The sequence below is a fragment of the Mizuhopecten yessoensis genome, unplaced genomic scaffold (genome assembly GCF_002113885.1).
Source record: "Mizuhopecten yessoensis strain PY_sf001 unplaced genomic scaffold, ASM211388v2 scaffold11177, whole genome shotgun sequence".
NCBI lineage: Eukaryota > Metazoa > Mollusca > Bivalvia > Pectinida > Pectinidae > Mizuhopecten > Mizuhopecten yessoensis.
Genome location: NW_018408918.1, coordinates 545,223 through 566,056, shown reverse-complemented (window position 1 = coordinate 566,056; position 20,834 = coordinate 545,223). Strand labels below are relative to the sequence as shown.

At 35.0% G+C, this 20,834-nt stretch overlaps 3 protein-coding genes across 3 annotated transcripts in view; all 3 read left to right on the top strand.

The window, feature by feature from the left end:
- Positions 1-1,331: 1,331 nt before the first annotated feature.
- LOC110440296 lies at positions 1,332-8,697 on the top strand. The gene is made up of 2 exons (XM_021483271.1): positions 1,332-2,000; positions 6,225-8,697. The coding sequence occupies exons 1-2, from the start codon at positions 1,913-1,915 to the stop codon at positions 6,833-6,835; spliced, it is 699 nt and encodes a 232-aa protein (XP_021338946.1). The 5' UTR covers positions 1,332-1,912; the 3' UTR covers positions 6,836-8,697.
- A 1,277-nt stretch (positions 8,698-9,974) lies between these two features.
- On the top strand, positions 9,975-16,545 carry LOC110440269 (circumsporozoite protein-like). Its single transcript, XM_021483243.1, has 7 exons — positions 9,975-10,044; positions 10,313-10,519; positions 11,682-11,882; positions 12,646-12,702; positions 13,641-14,633; positions 15,171-15,373; positions 16,455-16,545. Exons 1-6 carry the CDS (start codon positions 9,990-9,992, stop codon positions 15,353-15,355), a joined length of 1,698 nt encoding a protein of 565 aa, XP_021338918.1. The 5' UTR covers positions 9,975-9,989; the 3' UTR covers positions 15,356-15,373; positions 16,455-16,545.
- A 3,119-nt stretch (positions 16,546-19,664) lies between these two features.
- Positions 19,665-20,834, top strand: part of LOC110440268 — a 36,925-nt gene continuing 35,755 nt past the window's right edge. The window contains exons 1-2 of the mRNA XM_021483242.1: positions 19,665-19,744; positions 20,258-20,441. Of these exons, the coding sequence (XP_021338917.1) occupies positions 19,672-19,744; positions 20,258-20,441 (257 nt within the window). The 5' untranslated portion in view covers positions 19,665-19,671. The remainder of the gene's footprint in view (positions 19,745-20,257; positions 20,442-20,834) is intronic.

The window sequence follows — 20,834 nt, the reverse complement described above, 5'->3', positions numbered from 1 at the left end:
GATGTACATACTGATCCAGTCCAACTGATGCAGTGGATTTGTTTCCGGTATGGTTTAAAACCAATCAGTCGGAATCAATAATCCGTCACTATCAATGTCGTGGCTATAATTGAGGTTACGATGTTGTCAATAGAATGAACATATCTGTATGTTTTTGCACAAACTACAGATTATTCCAACAACACGTCACAATCGTTTGGCGCCATCGTTCGTGTAAAGTATGCGTTTTTGAAGAGTTTTAAACGCTGATTACATTGTCAATACCATCATACAGCATGTCATCTATGATATGGAAAACAAAATAATACACTTACTCTTCCATAACACATGGCTTATTATCCTTTAATTGTTTCGGGGTCTACATGTGAATATATTTACTTTGTTAATAATTTTGCTCCAGTTTAATCGATTTCGATTGTCGAATTACGATTTAATTGATACTAAGGTAGCCTCTACTTTTTTTTTTTTTTTCGTGATTTTTTTTTTTTTTTTTTTGCAAACAGTCTAGTTTAGTTTATGAATGTCAATGCATAAACGAGAAAACACTTCAAAGCTACAATATATAGACTTTTCGTGTTCGCAAACGTACCTTATTCTCAAAAACTAACTATACCTCAGTTTGTGATACATGTGTAGAAATTTTACCGTAATATGTATTTTATACAAATATTCAGTTTCACTTAATCAATTTCGTCAACATTATCTTCATGCTAATCTGTTTAGTCAAATATCATTCTTAAGGAATTAGAGATTAGCTGACACTTTTGAACTTGAAAATGTGCAGAGCTAACTACTTGTAAACATAATTTATTATAACATAAATTTTGTTATAAAACAAATATTGCATTGCGGAGTAATTACACAGCTTAGACAATAAATCTACGTGAAAATTTAATCAGTAGTTTAAAATGTTTACTGCTATATATACTGCAGTAAATAGTTCGTCTAGTACAGATCATTTCCGTCTCCTGTGGTCATAAATCTTAATCAGGGGTTAAAAAGTACAGGAACTTCTAATTGAAACAAACCTCCAACGTACTACTTGTTTGAAAATGTTTTTGAAACGCTTATTCAATTGTTCACCTTCAAATATGAAGAACTAGTTCGGATGAATGCATATGAATGGAATAAATTTAAAGATAAAGAATTCAAAGAAAAACCCGAAGAAAATTTTGTTTCTACTAACCTTGTAAGTATACTAAATATGCATTTTATAATGTTTTTTCATCATCCAAAATATCGTTAAATTAAGATGTAAATTATTTTATCATTATCTTGAACACCTTAGCACATGAACACTCCTTAAGACAAAATGATTAACACAGGTAACATAGCAGGTCTACATACCAACACGATGTGTTTGTACAGGTCTAGTGTGTATCAGAGAAACGCTATACATCAAAACACTCGATAAACATGACCGGAAGTCATCAGCAGAAAAACACACATCCCGGTGTTATTTACCGAAAACAGTTTGCGCATTAAAACCCTGTTTTATTGCTGCCGAGTCATTACTGTGCAATTATTGTTGACGATTAATGCAGTATCGCTGTCTCGGATCGTTAGACTGTACTACACCTGCTACTAATACTTTGGCCGTCCACAGGACAGGACGTGAACCAACGTGATTCTGGAAAGATGAACATTGCTTTAATTTTCGAAAGAAGAAGGTACTTTTAACACTGAATGACATTAACGAGCAGATACAGAAGAACTTCAGTACTTGTATATTAGTAACCAACATTGGAAAAGTATCTTCAGAAGAACTTCAGTACTTGTATATTAGTAATCAACATTGGAAAAGTATCTTCTGGCATAGACACGGGATTTGTGGTTTGAATATTTTTTACCTGTGTGAATTAGTACCTGTGTGAAATTGGGCGAATAAACTTAATTTAAATACTTTGCCGTCATGGATTTTCTTCGACTGGTGCCTGGAGGTTTTCGGCTTCTGATGATACTTTCCATTGTGACTGTTATATACCAGCCGTGTTGTCAAGGTAAGGTTTCAGGTAACACACATAATAAACATTTTATTATTCTTACATAGTTTTACGATTGTCGTTATTTATGATTTCTACCTGAAATTCCATTTTATACCATGGCATGTTCATTATGACGTCATACGTACTTATACTCTGGCGGATATTAAAGAAAACATAATGCCTGTTGCTAGATGTGGTGCAATAAACACTTTTTCCTCCGCAGCATTTTATATATACATGCTCCTCTTCCGTTTATTTTTAGTGTTTTGGTATTTCCTATGTAGTGGCTAAACATTTGGATATTGCTCTTGTTTCTATTTACATTATTAGGCATGTAAATCTTGCATCTTTATTTGTTTTGTAAATGTCTTTAATTATCTAGTCCATCAGGTAACTATTTTGCACTAATATCCTTCAGAGCTCTGGCATCAATTTTCCATATGAAGCATTGTTCAATCTTTTAACTTTTTCAATTCACAATATCAAGTTTGATCTGTGATGGTCAATTTTGAAGTTGAAGAATAACTGTCATGATAGATATTGACAATGGTGTATCATAGAAATAACAATATGAAGAAAGGGATTTCATTGCCAGTCTAATACCAAAAAATGTAATATAGAAACGCTGTTCAATTGTAAATGAAAGAATGGAAATGAAATGATCGATGTTATGAACAAGAACTAATGAAATATTCCTTGAATAGAACTGATTTGCCTTAAACAAATTTCAACAATTAGAACACCTGTACTGTCAAAGGACAAATAGACAGAAAAAAGATATTTTAACATATAAATATATCAACACGGTTCGTTTCTAAAGAAATAAACTCAAAGCAAATAGTGGGAGATGATTATAAAATGTATCCTAGAATCATCAGGAATTAATTACTACGACTTGAATTATTTTATTCATAATAAAAAAAACATTCGCATGGTAAATTTAACAAATTGATGTTTCACAGATAACTGGTGAAAACATTCTAGTTTGTAAAAAATGATATTCCAATCAAAACTCAATATTAAATATTGTGAATAGATCTATCGTCATATAGTCATAAAAAGATTAAAAATTAACGTACGACACAGATGTGCTTGCACCNGGGAAAAAAAAAAAAAAAAAAAAAAAAAAAAAAAGGTATTACACTACTCTGTAGAGCTGTGTCGTTGTTCTAGAACTCATCGGTGATGCCAGAGGCCAAACTGTTCGAAATCTTAATTGGTCTAAACCATTGTTGAAACGAAGGAATGCGTCAAACCACCAAATAGCATGAATGTCCAAACATTGAATCAGTTCTGATTAATTTCCTATCAGTAATATATATTGTGTGTATATTATGAAACCACAAACAGCATTTCTGTAATATACCTTTTCGATATGACACTTGTATAATTATTTTTATCTTTGACGCCAACATTACCAAAATTCATCTGTTTTAAAAATAAGGTGATGCTGTTGATTGTCAATAAATACACAAAAATGAGAAACATTGATTGGGGATATCCGCAATAATAACGGCCGTTTAATGATAAGAAAATAATGAAGATGTCACGACGTCACAAAGCCACGTAGCAAAAGAGAAACGCCTGACCAGTTAAATCATAAGGTGTCAATCAGACAGACAAAGTAAATATGATTATTGGGATACCCTTGATTGATTACAGATAGTATGCCAAACATATTGTTATGATACAACAGGTGCAAATATGAACATCTGCAGTCGCGCGCCTCATTGATTTTTGCTGCTCTCAACAATGGAATTATTTTTTTCTTCTTCCGGTAATTTGTTTACATCAACGAATACAGTTATCAGCAGGACTAAATCTACTACCAATAATACCAACTTGGCAGTTGTTTTTATACAGTTGTCATGTTGTAATGTGACTTGGTAAAAAATGTGCCCAGTAGGGCTTAAAAAGTGGTATCACTACACCAACATACCACTTCCAGCATGCATACACACATGCACACATACATAACACACATGTAGGAACGTTCTTAGGATAATAGGATTGTGTCACCATTTCTCAATAGAATTTCTTCAAATTTTGTACTTATATTGCTTTGAAGTAAAGAACATTTTCTGCTTAAAAAAAAAAGGATTTTAAATGGAAATTATGTAAAAAGGAGTGAATTTTGAAAAAAAATGAAACACAATTTTTTTACAAAATAATATCAATAAAAATGATACTGACATAGATTAGAATTGCATTAATGTATATCAATTTAATAAATGCTGAAATTGTGTAAAATTAATTATCTATGAACGATTAAAAATTGCGATTTTATAATAAAACCATATATACATAGTAATTGCATGTAAGAGTAATCTTTCTTGAAAAACTTCACAGTAGTGAAATAGGTAGCCGGTTTCCTGAAGTACAGAAAAATGGACACATGTTACTCATTGATAAAAAAAACAACTGAATTAATGCCTGGATTGCTTTGAAATACTTTAATATTAAGAAAACACGCTGTTCTGTCACTAATAAACATACAATATTTATAAATTTAATATTAAACATTAGAATATGCTGAAATTATGATACTATCTCCCTACATTGGATTTTCAACTAGGGATGTACTTCCTGTTTCTGTTTATCAATACACTCCTATGACCTTAAATAACCTTCACTGTTACTAATCCAATGACGATATCTAAAACATTAACAACTTCTGTAGTAACTTCGTTTTCTGCTTAGTTTATAAATATGCGATGTGCACATTTCCAAATTTACCACCTCCTTTTAAAAGGATTTAAGATAATTATTGTAATAATAATTTGACTTTATCATATACCGCTTTATCACATCCTCCGTGGGCGTCTCATATCGATTCACAAATTATTATCCGTGGTTATTGGGCCTTTGCAACCAGCCAATATATTTCTCAACTTCCCGGGAAGCATGCAGCCGGTGCTGGCATTTAAGCGCTCACAGCTAACATTCGAAAATTCCAACACTGCCCAACCAGCTACTCATTTTCAGCTGAGTAGAATTGAACAAGTGGAGTAAAGTATCTTCGTTCAATGATACAAAAAAGTGAAATGACGGGATTCGAACCCTCGACCCTTCGCACGAGCCCGGCATACTACCATTAGACCTATCATAAACAAGGATTGTGCGTGACCACCAAAATTGATGATACTAATATACGAGACACGTAGACCCCATCTATCCTGTTGAAGAATCAATTGGCGTTGATCGTTTATTACACCAAACTGTAAATGAATAATACGGCGACATTGAGCTTTACCGCTAGTGACGAACAGGATGACGCGAAACATGACACTCGCTATAATAATTTATCATATTTATACAATGTATATCATGTCCGCTTCCTATAAATGATTTGACATGTATATGCAAGAATGAAAAAAGCATAACAATACAAGGTCATATAGAGCGTATACTAACACTGTGTTGGTAGTAGCGGCCTTTCCCCATATAAATCACGGTATATATTGTCATTGGCCGTTATGTTAAACCATTGATGATTGGTGGAATATTATAATCACGACGATTCGTCAGGAAGGACATGGCCACGTCCTTGTAGAGTCGCTGTTAACGTCTACTTTAATGTTTGGCCTGACGGCGCTTCCTTGTGTCCTGTCAACGGCCCGCCTTTCTCATAGTTGTCGTTGTATATGTGTCAAACATCGTACACCTTGTTTACCATGTTCTGAAAATAGAATATGTTTATGTCAGCTACGTAAATAAAAACAGACTAAGGAAACCATACAGTAACACGGTATACAGGAACATTTCACCGCGGTTTCACTTTCATCTTTTTGCCTTCGGTTTTGAGTGCAAGTTTCCATCAAGCCAGCCAGTAGCAATGTATAAAACACTTTGAATATTCCACTTAATCAATACATGTGAACAACCAAAATGTACACAGTGCAGAAAGATATTTACCATAAAAGGATTAAAGGGGCAAGAGTTTCCTTGTATACAGTAATGCCATTAATATTTGGAAAAAACTAGGAGTGATTATCATTGTTTTATTCATGTTAACACTAATATTGGACTATGCATAATTGATTTGTTTTTGCGAAACAATACATTGAACAGATTAAGATTTGCTTCAATTAAATGATAAGAATATAATGGAATATTTGATGAACGCCAGCACATATATACGTTACATAAATTATTTATTTGATCAAAGAATATTTGTTTCAAAAAGTTAAAACCAATTTTTGAATAGTCTTTTTTAACTGATGCTGTCTGTACTTGCAGGACTAATTTCCAGCAGGATGGCCGTGGCCTCCACAAACAAAATCCGTAAAATTGGCCCGAATGTGAGACCTACTACAAGAGAGAGTCTTTTGACACGCAAGGTCAAACCACCAACGGAAGCGACTGTGATCCATAGGACAAGGATTGTCCCTTCTTCTCGCGTCACTTCCTGTCTGAAATCTCGGTGTCCGGCTTCCATACCAAAGGCATGTCGTGTCCTGTCTATTACCTATCGGGGTGGGAGACGGTGTCGCCGATGTGTAATTAAGCGAAGTTGCCACGTAAGAAAACCCACACAAAAGACAATATCAAGAAAGTTAAAAACCATGTCAAGCAAACCAACACAAGAGATGATACCAAGAAAGTTAAAAACCATGTCAAGCAAACCCAAACAAAAGATAAAACCAAAACAGCTAAAAAGCATGTCAAGCAAACCAACACAAATTATGATTCCAAGAAAATTAAAAACTGCGCCAAAATCGTCACGGACTCCTGCGAAAAATTCAAGGACACTGTCTGCTCGCATGAAAAACGCTATAATGAGGTCCAGGACAAGGGCAAAGGTCAATAATTTTGAGGGACGTTGGAGGAAAGGGTTTTCAAGTGGTTAAGGTTCAGAACCTGATTTAACGTTTAAAGTTAAGAAGCTAAATGCCATCATTTGTAGTTAAAATTATCATATCGGATTACATGTAGACGTATATTATAGCAAATATTTAATACAAATTTCATGTGCTCTGTATCAAAATGTTACAAAACGTACAAGTTTATTAATGTTTTATGGAAATAACGTTCTTATTATGGACTTTGTTTGATGAAAAACATAACATCCTTGTGGTGAATTTACCTTATCAAATTTAAAATACAATCAAGACCTCCAGTTTGTTTCTTTACGAAGTGTAGGTATCTCCTGTCCGATGAGTTGTTAGAATAGCATTGTTTGGCAAAACTTCTTTAAAAGACGTAACATTACATTTTTCAGACTTTAAGAGTAGCATAATAATACATAACAATATGTACATGTGTTTACTTTATCACATAGCCGCTATTAAGACCATGGTATTTTCCAAGTGCATTTCTTGTTACTGTACATTAGCTTGCACCTAACTATTTTAAATCACATTATTCTGTAAGTTGTCCATTTGCATGTCATATGTTGTAATTTATTGTAAGAATGTTACGAACGCGTGATTGTAAGAAGTTTTCTTAACATAAGGATAACGTTTCTATCCCTATCCAAAAGTTACATTGGATCTGTCAGAAGGAATCCAAAACAACATTGCTGATATTTACTGTCGCAGACCATGGTAGCGAAGCTAGAAAGGAACGTTGGAAGAGTCATGCTCTTTTAAAAACATAGCAAAGTTGTAGGAAGTTGATGTGTGTATGTATTTAGTGTGTGAGTAAACGTGAGGTATGTCCGAGAGTGGAATGGTCGTGAACATGGTTGTACGTCTGACTTGATTTGCGTGGAAGGAGGGGGTGGTAAGCGAGCCTGTGTATAGGGATGTGGGGAGAATGTGATCTGTATGTGTGTATACATATGTGGGTCTGGGTTGGTTGCTGTATGAGTGGGTTGGATGAGTGTATTGGTGTAGGTGCGTGTATGTTGGTGTTGGTGTGGGTTTCTATATGTGGGTGTGTACATATATGTGTTGGTTGACACGCTGGAAGACACCCGCAATGCACATAGACACAGTAAATGACAAAAATGGCAGTCAATGCTATCATATCCATTTCATATCATTACACTGACAGACTATCTTACAATGCCCTTCGGCAAATTCGCCCAACCTTATTAAATGTATATAGTTGTGGTCGTACCATTTATGAAGAGTTTCACCATAAACACAATTTATTTTACAACATGCATTGTTACCTCGATGTTCAATATTTCTTCTTTAAAAACAATTTATTTTTTGCATGAAACCGATATTGTAAGGGAACACGTACAGAAAAGAATTATGTACGGTCTAATGGTACAAATGTTTCACATTGTATCTTAATGAATATTAGAATGAATATTTAAAAAGTCTGGAACCGAGAAAGTAAAATATAATTGAGATTCATAAATAAGTAAGGATTGTTCTGCTAATTAAATTAGAAACTAACAGAAAAAGGTACCGAATCGAGAGATTGTATTGTCAATGGTGTACGTAAAGACTAAATACGATTCGCCTGTACATTTGATGTCACAGGTCACGTGGGTTTCTTCTTTTCTTTTTTTATGTTTCCTGTTCGTAGTAAATCCAGATCGGTTGGGTTTTTTTTATAAATAAAAAAATAATAATGCACACACAAGAAACGTATTAACTTTAATTTTTCACTTTTCTTTTTTTTACTTGGGTAGAATTGATAATTTATTTAATTTATTTCCAAGGATTCTACCTGTCACGAATGGGTTTACTAGGATCGCACAGACATTCATGCATGCTTTCAACTTAAATACATACAATAAATTTGTGTTCATAAAGTTGTTGGTTTTGTTTCCTTCTTCTATTTCTTCATGAGTGGAACCAGGAAAATAGAACAAACCATGGTAACAAAGCATAACATAAAGACGCGATAGTGACATTCACAGAATTATGGCGTTGTAGGTAAAATTTTTTACATTTTTACAAGTAAAAAATAATTTTTTTTAATGTTTTATATAAAAATCCCGAAGTATCAACAACAACGTTATTCGACACAGAAATAATGGTTAAAGAAGTAACAAAAACTATTACAATTTCTAGAGTAAAATATAAGATAAAATATTTTATAAGAAAAATGTTAGCAAAACCGGTAATTCGAACCATAATCTATAAATTAGTAGTGCTTACTACGCCATACGACACATTATTGAGCAAAATCAAAGAAAGAAACGTTATTGCAACTTGCAATATTGAGTAATAGATAGAGTATGCCAAAAATGCATCATAATATCATACAACTGTTTCGTCGATATTTATATCGCACAAAGAATTAGAACATCTTTTCTGATGTGAACACGGTGGCGACAATAACACTTGCCCGTCGCCTGCATCAACCTGCACTTCTCGCAACCACATGTTGCTAGTTTATCTGTTAATATTTGGCATATCAATAGTGAATATTTGAAGCAAGCCTGCGCTCACACGCGTACTTTGCAGGTAGGGAAATATGGATGTTAATATCAAGAAAGGGAAAGCTCACAATCGAAAAATCGAAATCGTCATTGTTATCAAACAAATTAATAATTTTCTGTTGGTGATGTTGAAAGTAAAGATTGAGGAAAACATAGAAGAGTCTGCGAGTCCTTGATTCCAAGTTCATGAGAACAGTCTTGGAGGTTAAAAACAATAATCGGCCATATTTATGAAAGCGAATTCGGAGGACTTCAACACTGATGCACTTATTGATTGTCCCGTTCTGTATTCATATAAAAAATCATTCGATTCAAATCAAGTGCTTGCAAAAAGATAGAAAATACGGATTTTTTTTTAATTAACAGCAAGACCGCGTTTGCAACGATAACTCTTACACCCAGTAAATGATGTGAGTGGTCGATTTAACTCAGCGAGTTACTACAGGGTTTCGAGATCACTATCGTACTATCTTATATTGTCTATTGGACTACTGACTTTGGAGTGACCAGCAGAACCAACTATAATGCCATTTACGACATCTATACAACCACGCATGCACCCTCGGGCAATGCACAATATGTATTCCTTAATTGATTAAGGAAGTCGACATTGAATATTGTTTAATTTCTAATACATTTTGGACCTACACACCGGCGCAATGGACGTCCCTGTAAAACTCTTCGTGATTATGATAATATGCGGTTTTATCACGGGTAAGTATTATTTTTAATTGTTTTTCAATGGTTTTCATGTTTCCATCTTGCCATGCCCTCGTTCGGTGATACTTTAAGTAGTGAGCAATCCAAAGAGTTATGCCCAATTGCCGGAAGTTAAAAGTTTGCCAGAAAGACATTATTTTCCCTCATATTCCTTGGCTGTTACACGATCCCTTTGAACAATTTCATTGGTACATTTAGTGCTGGTTGTTACATTATGTGTTGTTCATGTTCACTATTGCGCCACTTACTTTGGATATTGTAGATGTTATTTGTAACAATATGATGCCCAAGCCAAAAAACTGCAAAAACAAAATAAGCGAGAGGAAATGCAAGCAAGTTCTTCAGAACAAATATAAAGGGAAAATCTACGCCATGTGTTTCGGAGATAAAGCAGAGGACGATTGTTGCGAGTTTTGCCTCAACAGACTTACGTGTGACATCGACGATCCAAACAAAGACGATATCATAGGTATGTGCTGATTAGTTTCATTAATTTATTGTAACGTACGTCATTGCTTCGAATATATTCAGCAATAATTTGTCCATTGAATCATTTTGCTAGACAATCATCTGTTTACCCATGTCATCGATGATATAATACTGTATTGAAACTCTCAAACCCATTTCTGAGCAAGTTGCATGAATATCATAGTTGATGGGAATTACTTGAGTGATGAGATGATGAATTGCGCAAGAAAACAAAAGAAAACATCACCATTTTTGTCATTTCTGTCAATTTGTGACGTCATCATATTTTGTATTTTTATGGACAGGAAGAAACTACAGAACACATCAAAAGTTTTGTAACTTTTGCCAATTTGTGACGTCATCATATTTTGTGATTATATGACAGGAACAAACAAAACAAAACTTCACCAGTTGTATGTTTCCTTATGGCGTCACAACTGTTGATTATAAACAATGTTACATAACAAAAATTGATGCGACGGTGTTATTAAACCATAAACCAGCTTGTGCATATGTTTTGTGATAATATCAAACTTATTTGATAGGAAAATTCATGGAACCAAAGGCCCAGCATGGAAACATTAACACAGTATCTTTTTTTATTAAGAAATCACTGCACAAAGAATGGCCAGAAATAGCACTATACAATATAGTATATAAATAATACAATATATATAATACATGTCAGTGGAAAATATGTATGTTGTATGACAGTTTCTTCATTTGTGAAAGAATGATATGTGTTAATTTAGTTGAGAAAACGTTCTTGGTTAGATGAACTTGTAAATATATTAAAAGAAGGTAGATATGAAAGTTGTACAAGAGTTGGTATATGTATATGTGAGTAATGTTATCAACGGTGGAAAATGTAAATATCAATGGTAAACTTGTACTGAAAAGAACGGATTTGTTTTCGTAGCGAACATACTATAAGTCACTTTATTTTTGCAAAAGATTTATTTTCGCGTTTAAACACGATAGCTCTGATTGACAAATTCATATCACCCGCGAATATTGATAACTACTATCAATATCAAAACTGCAATTTACATCTTCAACCGCGAATTATTATAAACGCAAATGTGTCATGTAGGCAAAGTTCTCGAAATAAGATACACTGAAAAATAAAGTGATTTGCAGCAATTGTTTCTTTTCTTTTCAAGATATGAAAATCAAGTTTATGTATCTGACGGTCGACTGTAAGGATACGATGAGGTACTCTCAGTGTATGGATGTCCGGAACAAGGCTTATAACAAAGACACAAAGGCGATGTGTAAGGATACGAAGTACGCCGGCATGTGCTGCACGTTCTGCAAAAACGGAATGGGCAAGAATTGGGACAATCTCTACATTGATGAGTGGCGTAAGTTTCTTAAACATCCTAAAGGAAACCTTTCTTGTTGTTATTGTCAATTTCTCTGGGTTTTTAAAAAATGTATCCGTATATAAATAAGTTGGATAAAGATAGTTTTATTTCTGTGTCAATATTGGCATCGATAATAAAGGAAATTATATTTTCATTATGCTCTAAATTCTCAAAGTTCATTATGTGTCTGCAATACCTGTGAAATAAACAATTTCCAAGCTGTCTCCGTCTTTCGGTCCATTGTATCAACAGCTGTCACTGTCTTCTGACTCAGTGCTTCAATTGTTATGTCTATAGTTGTCGTCGTCTTTCGATACATTGCTTTAATCCTGTGTACAGCTCGCGTCGTTTCTTGTGTCATTACTTCATCTGTAAAGTCTCATTATGTCACGTCTACAATTCAGTGCCCCAAATGTTGTCTATAGCTTGACCGTCTGTTGATTCATTGCTTCAATTGTCGTGTCTAAAGTTGTCGTCTGCTCCCTCTTCAAGTACTGTCTTAAGAGGTCGTCTTTTGTTGAAGTACGTCATTCTTTCTACGTGATCATGTAAATTGAACACATATGTTTGTTTTTAATACAATTTAAAAGGCTTCCAACTGTACAAATTGTCAGAATGATGGATTCATGGTACGAACTATTGAATTCATCTTTATCAGGAACATTGATACGTTCTTGCGACTTCATTGACGCACCTGTTGCCATTTCGTAGTAATTCCAAGTAATATTAAACTTATTTTGTCTTTTTTATTTTCCTTTAGTAAAGCACCCTTACAAGCAAATACAGAGTATCCTGGATGGTTATAAAGGCTTCGACGGTGAGTAAGGGAACGAATGAGGTAACGATGTTGGCATGGCGATTACGCAATTGATTAGGGTAATACAGACTGAGGTAAAAATGCCTCTCAAGAAATGGACTTCTCAGTCCATCCATCTGTCCTAAAGGAACTTTTGTTATACCCCCCTCCTCCAATAAAATGAAATCTTTCACCTATTTGGTACATATCACTTTTGTTAATGGATAATAGACAATATAGCCGTCATTGGGCAATTTTGAATTCCATTGTCTAATACAATTTTCAATAGTTCTTAGACAGTTCCGGACAGATCCATTTAATATACGTTAAAACATCGATAGTGTGCATTTCGTTCCATTTGCCACCTCGATTGGATTTATCGCAAACATATTTTAAGGACGCTTTTTGATGTGTTTTTTTCAAATAATTCCATGATACATTTCTCTCTACTATCGATATACCCCTTTATAACGCAACACTTTAACGAGGTCTAGTTGTATAATAAAGAGGTTTCCCTTGTGTCCTAGTTTTACCACATCACTTTTGATTGCCTGTTGAAATGTAGCAAGAAATCTTATCAATAATAATAAGATAATTATTTTTTTGTACAAAAGGAATTATAGGGAGTATATTGTAGTCGGACCGTCACCTCATTTGTATTTTGTCTGGATCGGCATATCAGAATATCGTGAGTGCACCTAAACGCATTGCATCGACAAAATCATTTAATCTGTATATTCTACTACATATCATAACATTGGACCTAGTAAATACCAAAATGATAAACGTCAACATGTTTGTATCATTTTTGGCTGGATTCGACAATATTTCAACAGTCACGGGAAATGAATTATTCAAAACCATTGACACTTTATTAAACTTTCTTAAAGTACATAATTATTTAAGTGTTGTATAGATTTTAAAACCTTAGATACAAATTGTTGTTTTATTGGTTTCAGGTTATGGAGAAAATGATGGCGGCAATGGTGGCGGCGGCAACGGTGGTGGAAATGGCGGCGGCAATGGTGGCGGCGGTAATGGCGGCGGCAATGGTGGCGGCGGTAATGGCGGCGGCAATGGCGGCGGCAATGGCGGTGGCAATGGCGGCGGCAATGGTGGCGGCGGCAATGGTAGTGGCGGTAATGGCGGCGGCAATGGCGGTGACAATGGCGGCGGCAATGGCGGTGGTAATGGCGGCGGCAATGGCGGTGGCAATGGTGGCGGCATTGGTGGTGGAAATGGCGGCGGCAATGGTGGCGGCGGTAATGGCGGCGGTAATGGCGGCAGCAATGGCGGCGGTAATGGTGGCGGCAATGGTGGTGGTAATGGCGGCGGTAATGGTGGCGGCGGTTATGGCGGCGGCAATGGCGGCGGCAATGGTGGCGGCAATGGCGGCGGCAATGGTGGCGGCGGTAATGGCGGCGGCAATGGTGGCGGCAATGGCGGCGGTAATGGTGGCGCCAACGGCGGTGGTAATGGCGGCGGCAATGGTGGCAGCGGTGGCTTTGACGATATCATAGGCAATATTGTCAACGGCTTTGGTAACGATGGTAAAGGCGACGATGGATTTGGCAATGGAGTAATAAATAATGTGCTCAAAAGATTTGGCGGCAGTATGGATTTTCAAAGAGCGAAATTTGAACCTAATGGCATGTCCAATCAATGGGCAAAGGAAATCTTTGACAACGTGGATTCCAAGAGTTTGATTCAAGACATGAACGTGAATGACGCTCCTCTTCGTGAGAGGCGTGACAGCAGCGAAGGTGAAAACATGAAGTGTGAAGATAGAATCGGCGAATCGACGTGTCACAGAATGATGTTGAGTAAATTTTACAAGCATGGAGGGATGCCACACATTTTCTGTGCAAACCCCCACAACATGGTTTCCTGTTGTCGGTATTGTGCCTCCGCCGAAGCTAAGGCACTAGCCAATAGAGAACGAAGAGACCTAGGTAAATCTATTGTTGTTTATGCTTGTCTGTACTACCCTCTCCGGGTATCTCAACAACACTCCCATTATGTAAATATATTCATAAATTCTAGCCTTTAGGCTGTGTGGTTGTAGAAGCGGAGAGCCAAACAAAGTAAATATACTGCTGCTACATATGGTAATTTCGTCCAATTAGGATTCATCAGTGGTCATGAAGGTAAAAGGTTAAAAAAAAGCCGTGTAACTGGATTATATTCTGGCACGGAAAAAATTATAAATTGTCTGTTGTAGTCAAAATTTGTAAGGTTACAAAGACGAAATTTTCATATGGTGCAGAAAAATATTAGCAATTGTGCGAAAATTAGGAACCGCAACAATAAGGAAAACTGTATATGTCCCATTTGCACGACAAGGTTAATATAGTGAATATTAGTAAACACTGGTAATGTTAACAAATATCAAACTGACTGACGACTCAGCAAAGGGACATTTAATTCTGTTACTGATATCAAGTACAACTCATTTTGTTTATTTTATTTTATTTTTATTTCCTTACCAGCTTACCAGGGTAAAGGTGAATACCCCGAGGATGGCGAATTAGAACCCTGTAAGGAGGACAAGTTGTCACAGAGTGACTGCAGTCACATTGTGTATTCGGCGTTCAAGGGCAGCAAAAGAAAAATGTGTTCCTCAATTCACTTCGGAAACGTCTGCTGTCATTCCTGCAAAAGATACTACAAGTGATAGGATACCGAAAAAGAAGTAAGAATGAGGAAAAATTCGAAGAGATTAAAATAAATAAATACGTGTATAAATACTATTAATAGATAGCATAACCTAATGAATGAAATAAACAAATTGCATCACGTTTGATACATACATTGTTTGTGTAGCAAGCAAAACTTTGATAAAAATAATAATAATAACCATGTAAAAAATAGAGAAATGAAAATCTTCAAGTGCCATTTCCACACTTTTAGGTAGTTATAACTGCTTCGGATGTTTTGTTGAATATGACTTTGAAAGATGAATTTGAATTCCAAACGTTATGGAAAATTAGTACTAATGAGTATACCGCTTAAAACCATAATTAGACAAACACCCCGAACAAAACGCATTGGAAAAGTGCAGGTATTCACAGGTAAACACGATGGGAGTGTTCTGTTTTTGAATAAGTTCGTACCACGGAGAGTACCTCGCAGGTATTTAACACTATCCAAAACATGCAATGCCTCCGTCTGGACGGTTGGTCTTTTGGACGCCAGGTGAACGCAAATCAAGCAGACAAGTTTTGCCTCTCATAGTCATTTGTCGTTTCCTTTTAGTAATGATACAAAAACTATGAATTATGTTTAGAAATATATAATTTGTCTATTAGGAGTGGAAACCTAACAACAAAACCTCTTCATCGAAGGTGAAAATATGTTATGCAGAAAAGGCAGTGACAATGCATATTATTATTAATCTAAGCTCACTTAATAAATAGGTAGATCATCATCATTATAAAATTGAAAATTATTTTTTTGAAAATAAAATAATATGGAGCTTTAAAGATTAACGATTATGTTGGGGAAGCATGAAATTGTTTGACAGCTGGAGATTATGTTGAATGTTTAGAAACAGAAAAGTGTTTCCAAAATTGTGTCTCTTTTATACTTACTATGAGCCTTTGTTAAGTTGAAATATAATAGATATCGTTCTAGTTTCTTGCATAATCTGAAGGTTAAAGTATACCTGTATATAGGACAAATATTGTTGGAGATCTTATTGATCAAAATAACTTTTATAAGTTTTCTAAATTAATATTTACGTCAAATAATGATATCTTTTCTATTAATTTCAGTTTGCCTTTCTAACAACGTGCGAGTCCGACGAAAGAATCCCACTCTAAATTCGACTGTACGAGGATGTTGGAAATAAAACATCGAGGCTCACTTAAGGAGTTGTTTTGTCATATTAGTAACTTTTAGAGACGATGGTTATCGTAGTTTTAGGGGTAATAACTATACAAGTAAACGGTGACATTGAAGGCCAAATACAAGTAATGGCAATCAAGCCAAAATGTTAACAAACATGTATAACTAAAGGTCCAATGCTCATGTATTTCTTACAAGTAACTAGATGCTGTCCAAAAGCACATTTCACTTATATGACCTTCAAAGTGGGTCAAAGATACATTTATCTGATAAAAATAGGAAAATTATCATTACTCAAAATATCGAAAGTCGTTATTGGAGGATTTAAACTTTTTTTACCTTTGGGACTTTCAAAGTTAGTCGAGGTTATGTATTCAAACAAACTTGAAAGCCTTTTATCCTAGCATACTACAGGCAAAATATCTGGATCATCTGACCCTTTGTTTTTCAGAAAAAGTTGCAACCCAATGGCAAAATATCATGAATCTATGCTCTTCTGTTTTTAAGGAGAAGTCAATGATTTCTTAACCAATTTGACCTCTGTGACCTCGATTATAAGTTTAGGTTATTTTTTTTCGCAAAATTTATAATTGACGTTGTAGCAAGGTACTTGCCAGACATGATCACCCTAGGCCAATCATTTCTTCAGAAGAAGTCATTTAAGCTTATGAACAAAGTTATGTTATCACTGAGATCTTGATAACGATAATTCCTCTATAGTACTCCCTGCAAGCAAACTATAGATAAAATATTTCGAAGATTCAAATACTTATAAAAATCATATATTAATATCAAATTCGAGTGCACTCTTCGGTATTATGCCTTTATGAATTCTTCATATTTATGATTCCTGCAAACAACGATATCATTAACGGTTACGTTAAGTAAATTAAAATAGATGGTTATAGATTATAACACTGTGCTTTTAGGGTTTGTCGTGAGAACAATTTTCTCATTGCGAGCGCCAGGATAAAATCGAGAGGTCACCGCAGGTAGACTCGAAGTTGTATACACGTGCGAGCAATGGGAAAATTGTTCGAATGACTTACCCTGAAAATACTGTGCAGTTAAACGTTTATTATCTTTAAACTACTACGTCATATATTTCACTAGTCAATAAAGTCCAATAAATTCCATATAATTCGTCTGAATTCTAGGCCTAGTGACCACAGAGTTCTACGGTCAGAGACAAATGTAAACAATACTATGAACCTTAAAATAATGCATAAAGATATTTTTAAAACGATATATACAGTGCCATCAAAAATTCTTTTCGGAGAATATCCATTCCCATTTGGGAAATTCCATTATCATGTCGTTCTGAAGCCGTTTTCAACTTCCTCCCCCCCCCCCCCCCCCCCCCCCCCCCCGACATTTTCATGTATGTCTCTTTCCAATATGTCACTTATTATCAACACCACAGATACATATAACTTATTATATTTGTAAAACAAGGCATATCACAAAAAGCAAAAGATTTTTTTGAGGAAAAAGGGTTGTCTTCATCTTCTGACCAGTCTCTTAAAGGTCAACATTATTTAAGGAACATCCCAACAAGAAATCGTACGGACGGAGTCAACTTATGATGAGGACTACAACATGTTCAACGAAGATCCAGCCAAGAAACCCTTGCTAAGTTGTGTATTCTGAAAAGGACGGATACATCCATCTTGAGAATAATGCCACTTACGCCATTGTTTGGAGTACCGAATCGAAATTACACAAACTTGAAATAAGAAAAGAAATGAAAAAAAAATAGAAATAAAGAAAAATCCAAAAGAAAAACTGGGGAACTATACCATCCTGCAGTACAATCCAAGAGTTTTAGATGTACAGATGAAAATGAAAGATGAATACCTCAAAATGCAAAGAGAGGAAATTCTAGGTCATAACAAAAACCTATTTTTATCTTGTTTTACCTTTTAGGTAAGGGTAAGTAGTAAAGCAATCTATGTTTTAGGTTTGCGTGTGTCTGACAGTTCACTGTCATAACAGTAACAGTGTGCACATTTTACTGGAACTTTTCAGTCTATATACACTGTATTTTTCTCCATTTACATAAGAACTTATAGCCGTAAAAGAATTATTTCATCATTCAGTTTTTAAATGCAGATTTCCGACTAAAGTGAGTAAACTGCGAATACAATTGCTAAAACGTTATTCTACCAAGTCAGGAACTGTTTTGTTCAAAACTCAAACAAAAGTATGCTATCCGCAAAAGTGCCCGAGGTTTGAAACTAGTTATCTGACAAATACTCGATTGCAGATTACCCGTGTACTCTATGCACCACAGTCATACCGAGTGCGCATAATCAATGTAAAAATATGTGTCCAGGATTGTCCAAATTGTCCCGAAAATGCGTAAAATCATAAATAGATAACCTAATTTGCAAAGGACACTTGAATAATAATGGAATTGGTTCGTTGACAGTAGGTCTGTAAATCTTTGTCGATTAACTTGAAGTTTGTTGAGCGTGTCCTGATGAGGGCCTCTCAAGGGGTACCTAAAGTACCATCTCACAATACAGCCAGCCTTGACACAGCAATATGACATACCAACACCAGTAACACGTTGTTTGTGCATTTCGATCATAAGTGATATCTGTAAAGAAGTGAAATCGAAGAATTTGGATGATTGTGTTCTTATCAAAATTCTTCCTTACTTAGCACTTGCCACATAGAAAGATCATTCAATTTAATTGATGAAATATAAAAGGGAATATTCGCTAAATAAAAACTACATTTATTTTGAAACATTGTACACTTTTTTTTTTTTATAATCATCACAAAACTGTTAACATTGTTTACGTTATTTTAAGGTTAATGAGAAAATATCAACATATATAAAAATCGATTAAACACAAGTTAAGTCATTTTATTACAACACAAGGAAATCCATTTCTGTTTATTGAATTTTCAAAATTCAGTTATCCAGATTGTTTTAGATTTTCCTTGTATACCCCCTTTCTAACAACTTAAATGGCAAGTGATGATTTTGCATAACCCATTAAGTGCCGTTTATATTATTTCCACGATCTGCCCTGGGCTTGGTAAAGCACTCAACTATCACTCTGATGACGTCATCAAATGATGATCGGTCTATGATACCACAACGTCCGTCCCCATTTCCATCTGACCACTAAGATGACTGGTTGGTTGTTGATAGTAGTTATTGTTATAAATGGTATTGGCGTATGTATTGGAAATGGTCAAAGACGTAAGTAAATGTTTAATCTACATTTTTCACGAAAATTGTAACACATACAATAAACATAGTACAAAAAAATGTAATGAACACAGTAAATGTATTATTCAATCTAATCGATGAGCATAGTATACATTGAACACAGTATACACTGAAAACAGTATATATTTATTCGATATGCACTGTATCGTTTTTCTTGCACAAGGACTTATTATCATTTTATCATACAATCAGTTAATATAGTATATGCACAGTATACATTTTATACACAATATGTATGTTATATGTATTCATTTTAGCAAACGAATGTTGAAGGGGCCTGATACATTTTTACATCTTTATTTGGACCTTAACTAAGGTGGTCAGACAAATTTAACACGTTTTTTGAGTTTAAATTAACTTTCTGCAAAACAATGCCCCCGGGCTGCAATATAGCTGTAACAACTTATCAAGTCCTCTCGAAGCTACTCCAATAAAAGCCTGCTTAGATATAAAAAATGAAAATAAAAAAATTCTGTCATTAAGTTTCGAAGGACGAAGAAATAGATGGCAACCATGATCTTGTTGGAATCATTGGAGGAGTAAACGCTACAGACGACGCCTGGCCATGGCAAGTTTCTGTCAAATACATGCGCAGGTTTACATGTGGGGGCACGCTGCTCAATGAAAATACAGTCTTAACAGCTGCGCATTGCATCATCAAACGACGGTAGGTTTTTTCACAACCTATGATGAGTATTATGTGTATCACCTCATAAACATAACAAGAGGCCCATGGGCCTTAACAGTCACCTGACTCCTACAGTATTTATTTTTGTTGTTGAAATATGTACCAATTCGAGTAAAAAATAGTTAAGTATAACGTAAACATAAGTTTGTCAGGACCAGGAGCTGATCAATCTTAAACCGAGTTTCAGTTCAATCGGCCTATTAGAAGTTTGATATAATTATTTTCAAAATAGCGGCCGTGACAGCCAAATTGGATTTCTGATCGACCCGAAAAATACCAAAACTTTGTCAGGACCATTAGTCAAACATCCATTCCAAGTTTCAGTTCAATCGGCCCAGCAGAACATGACTTTAAGTTTGAAATAGGATTTTT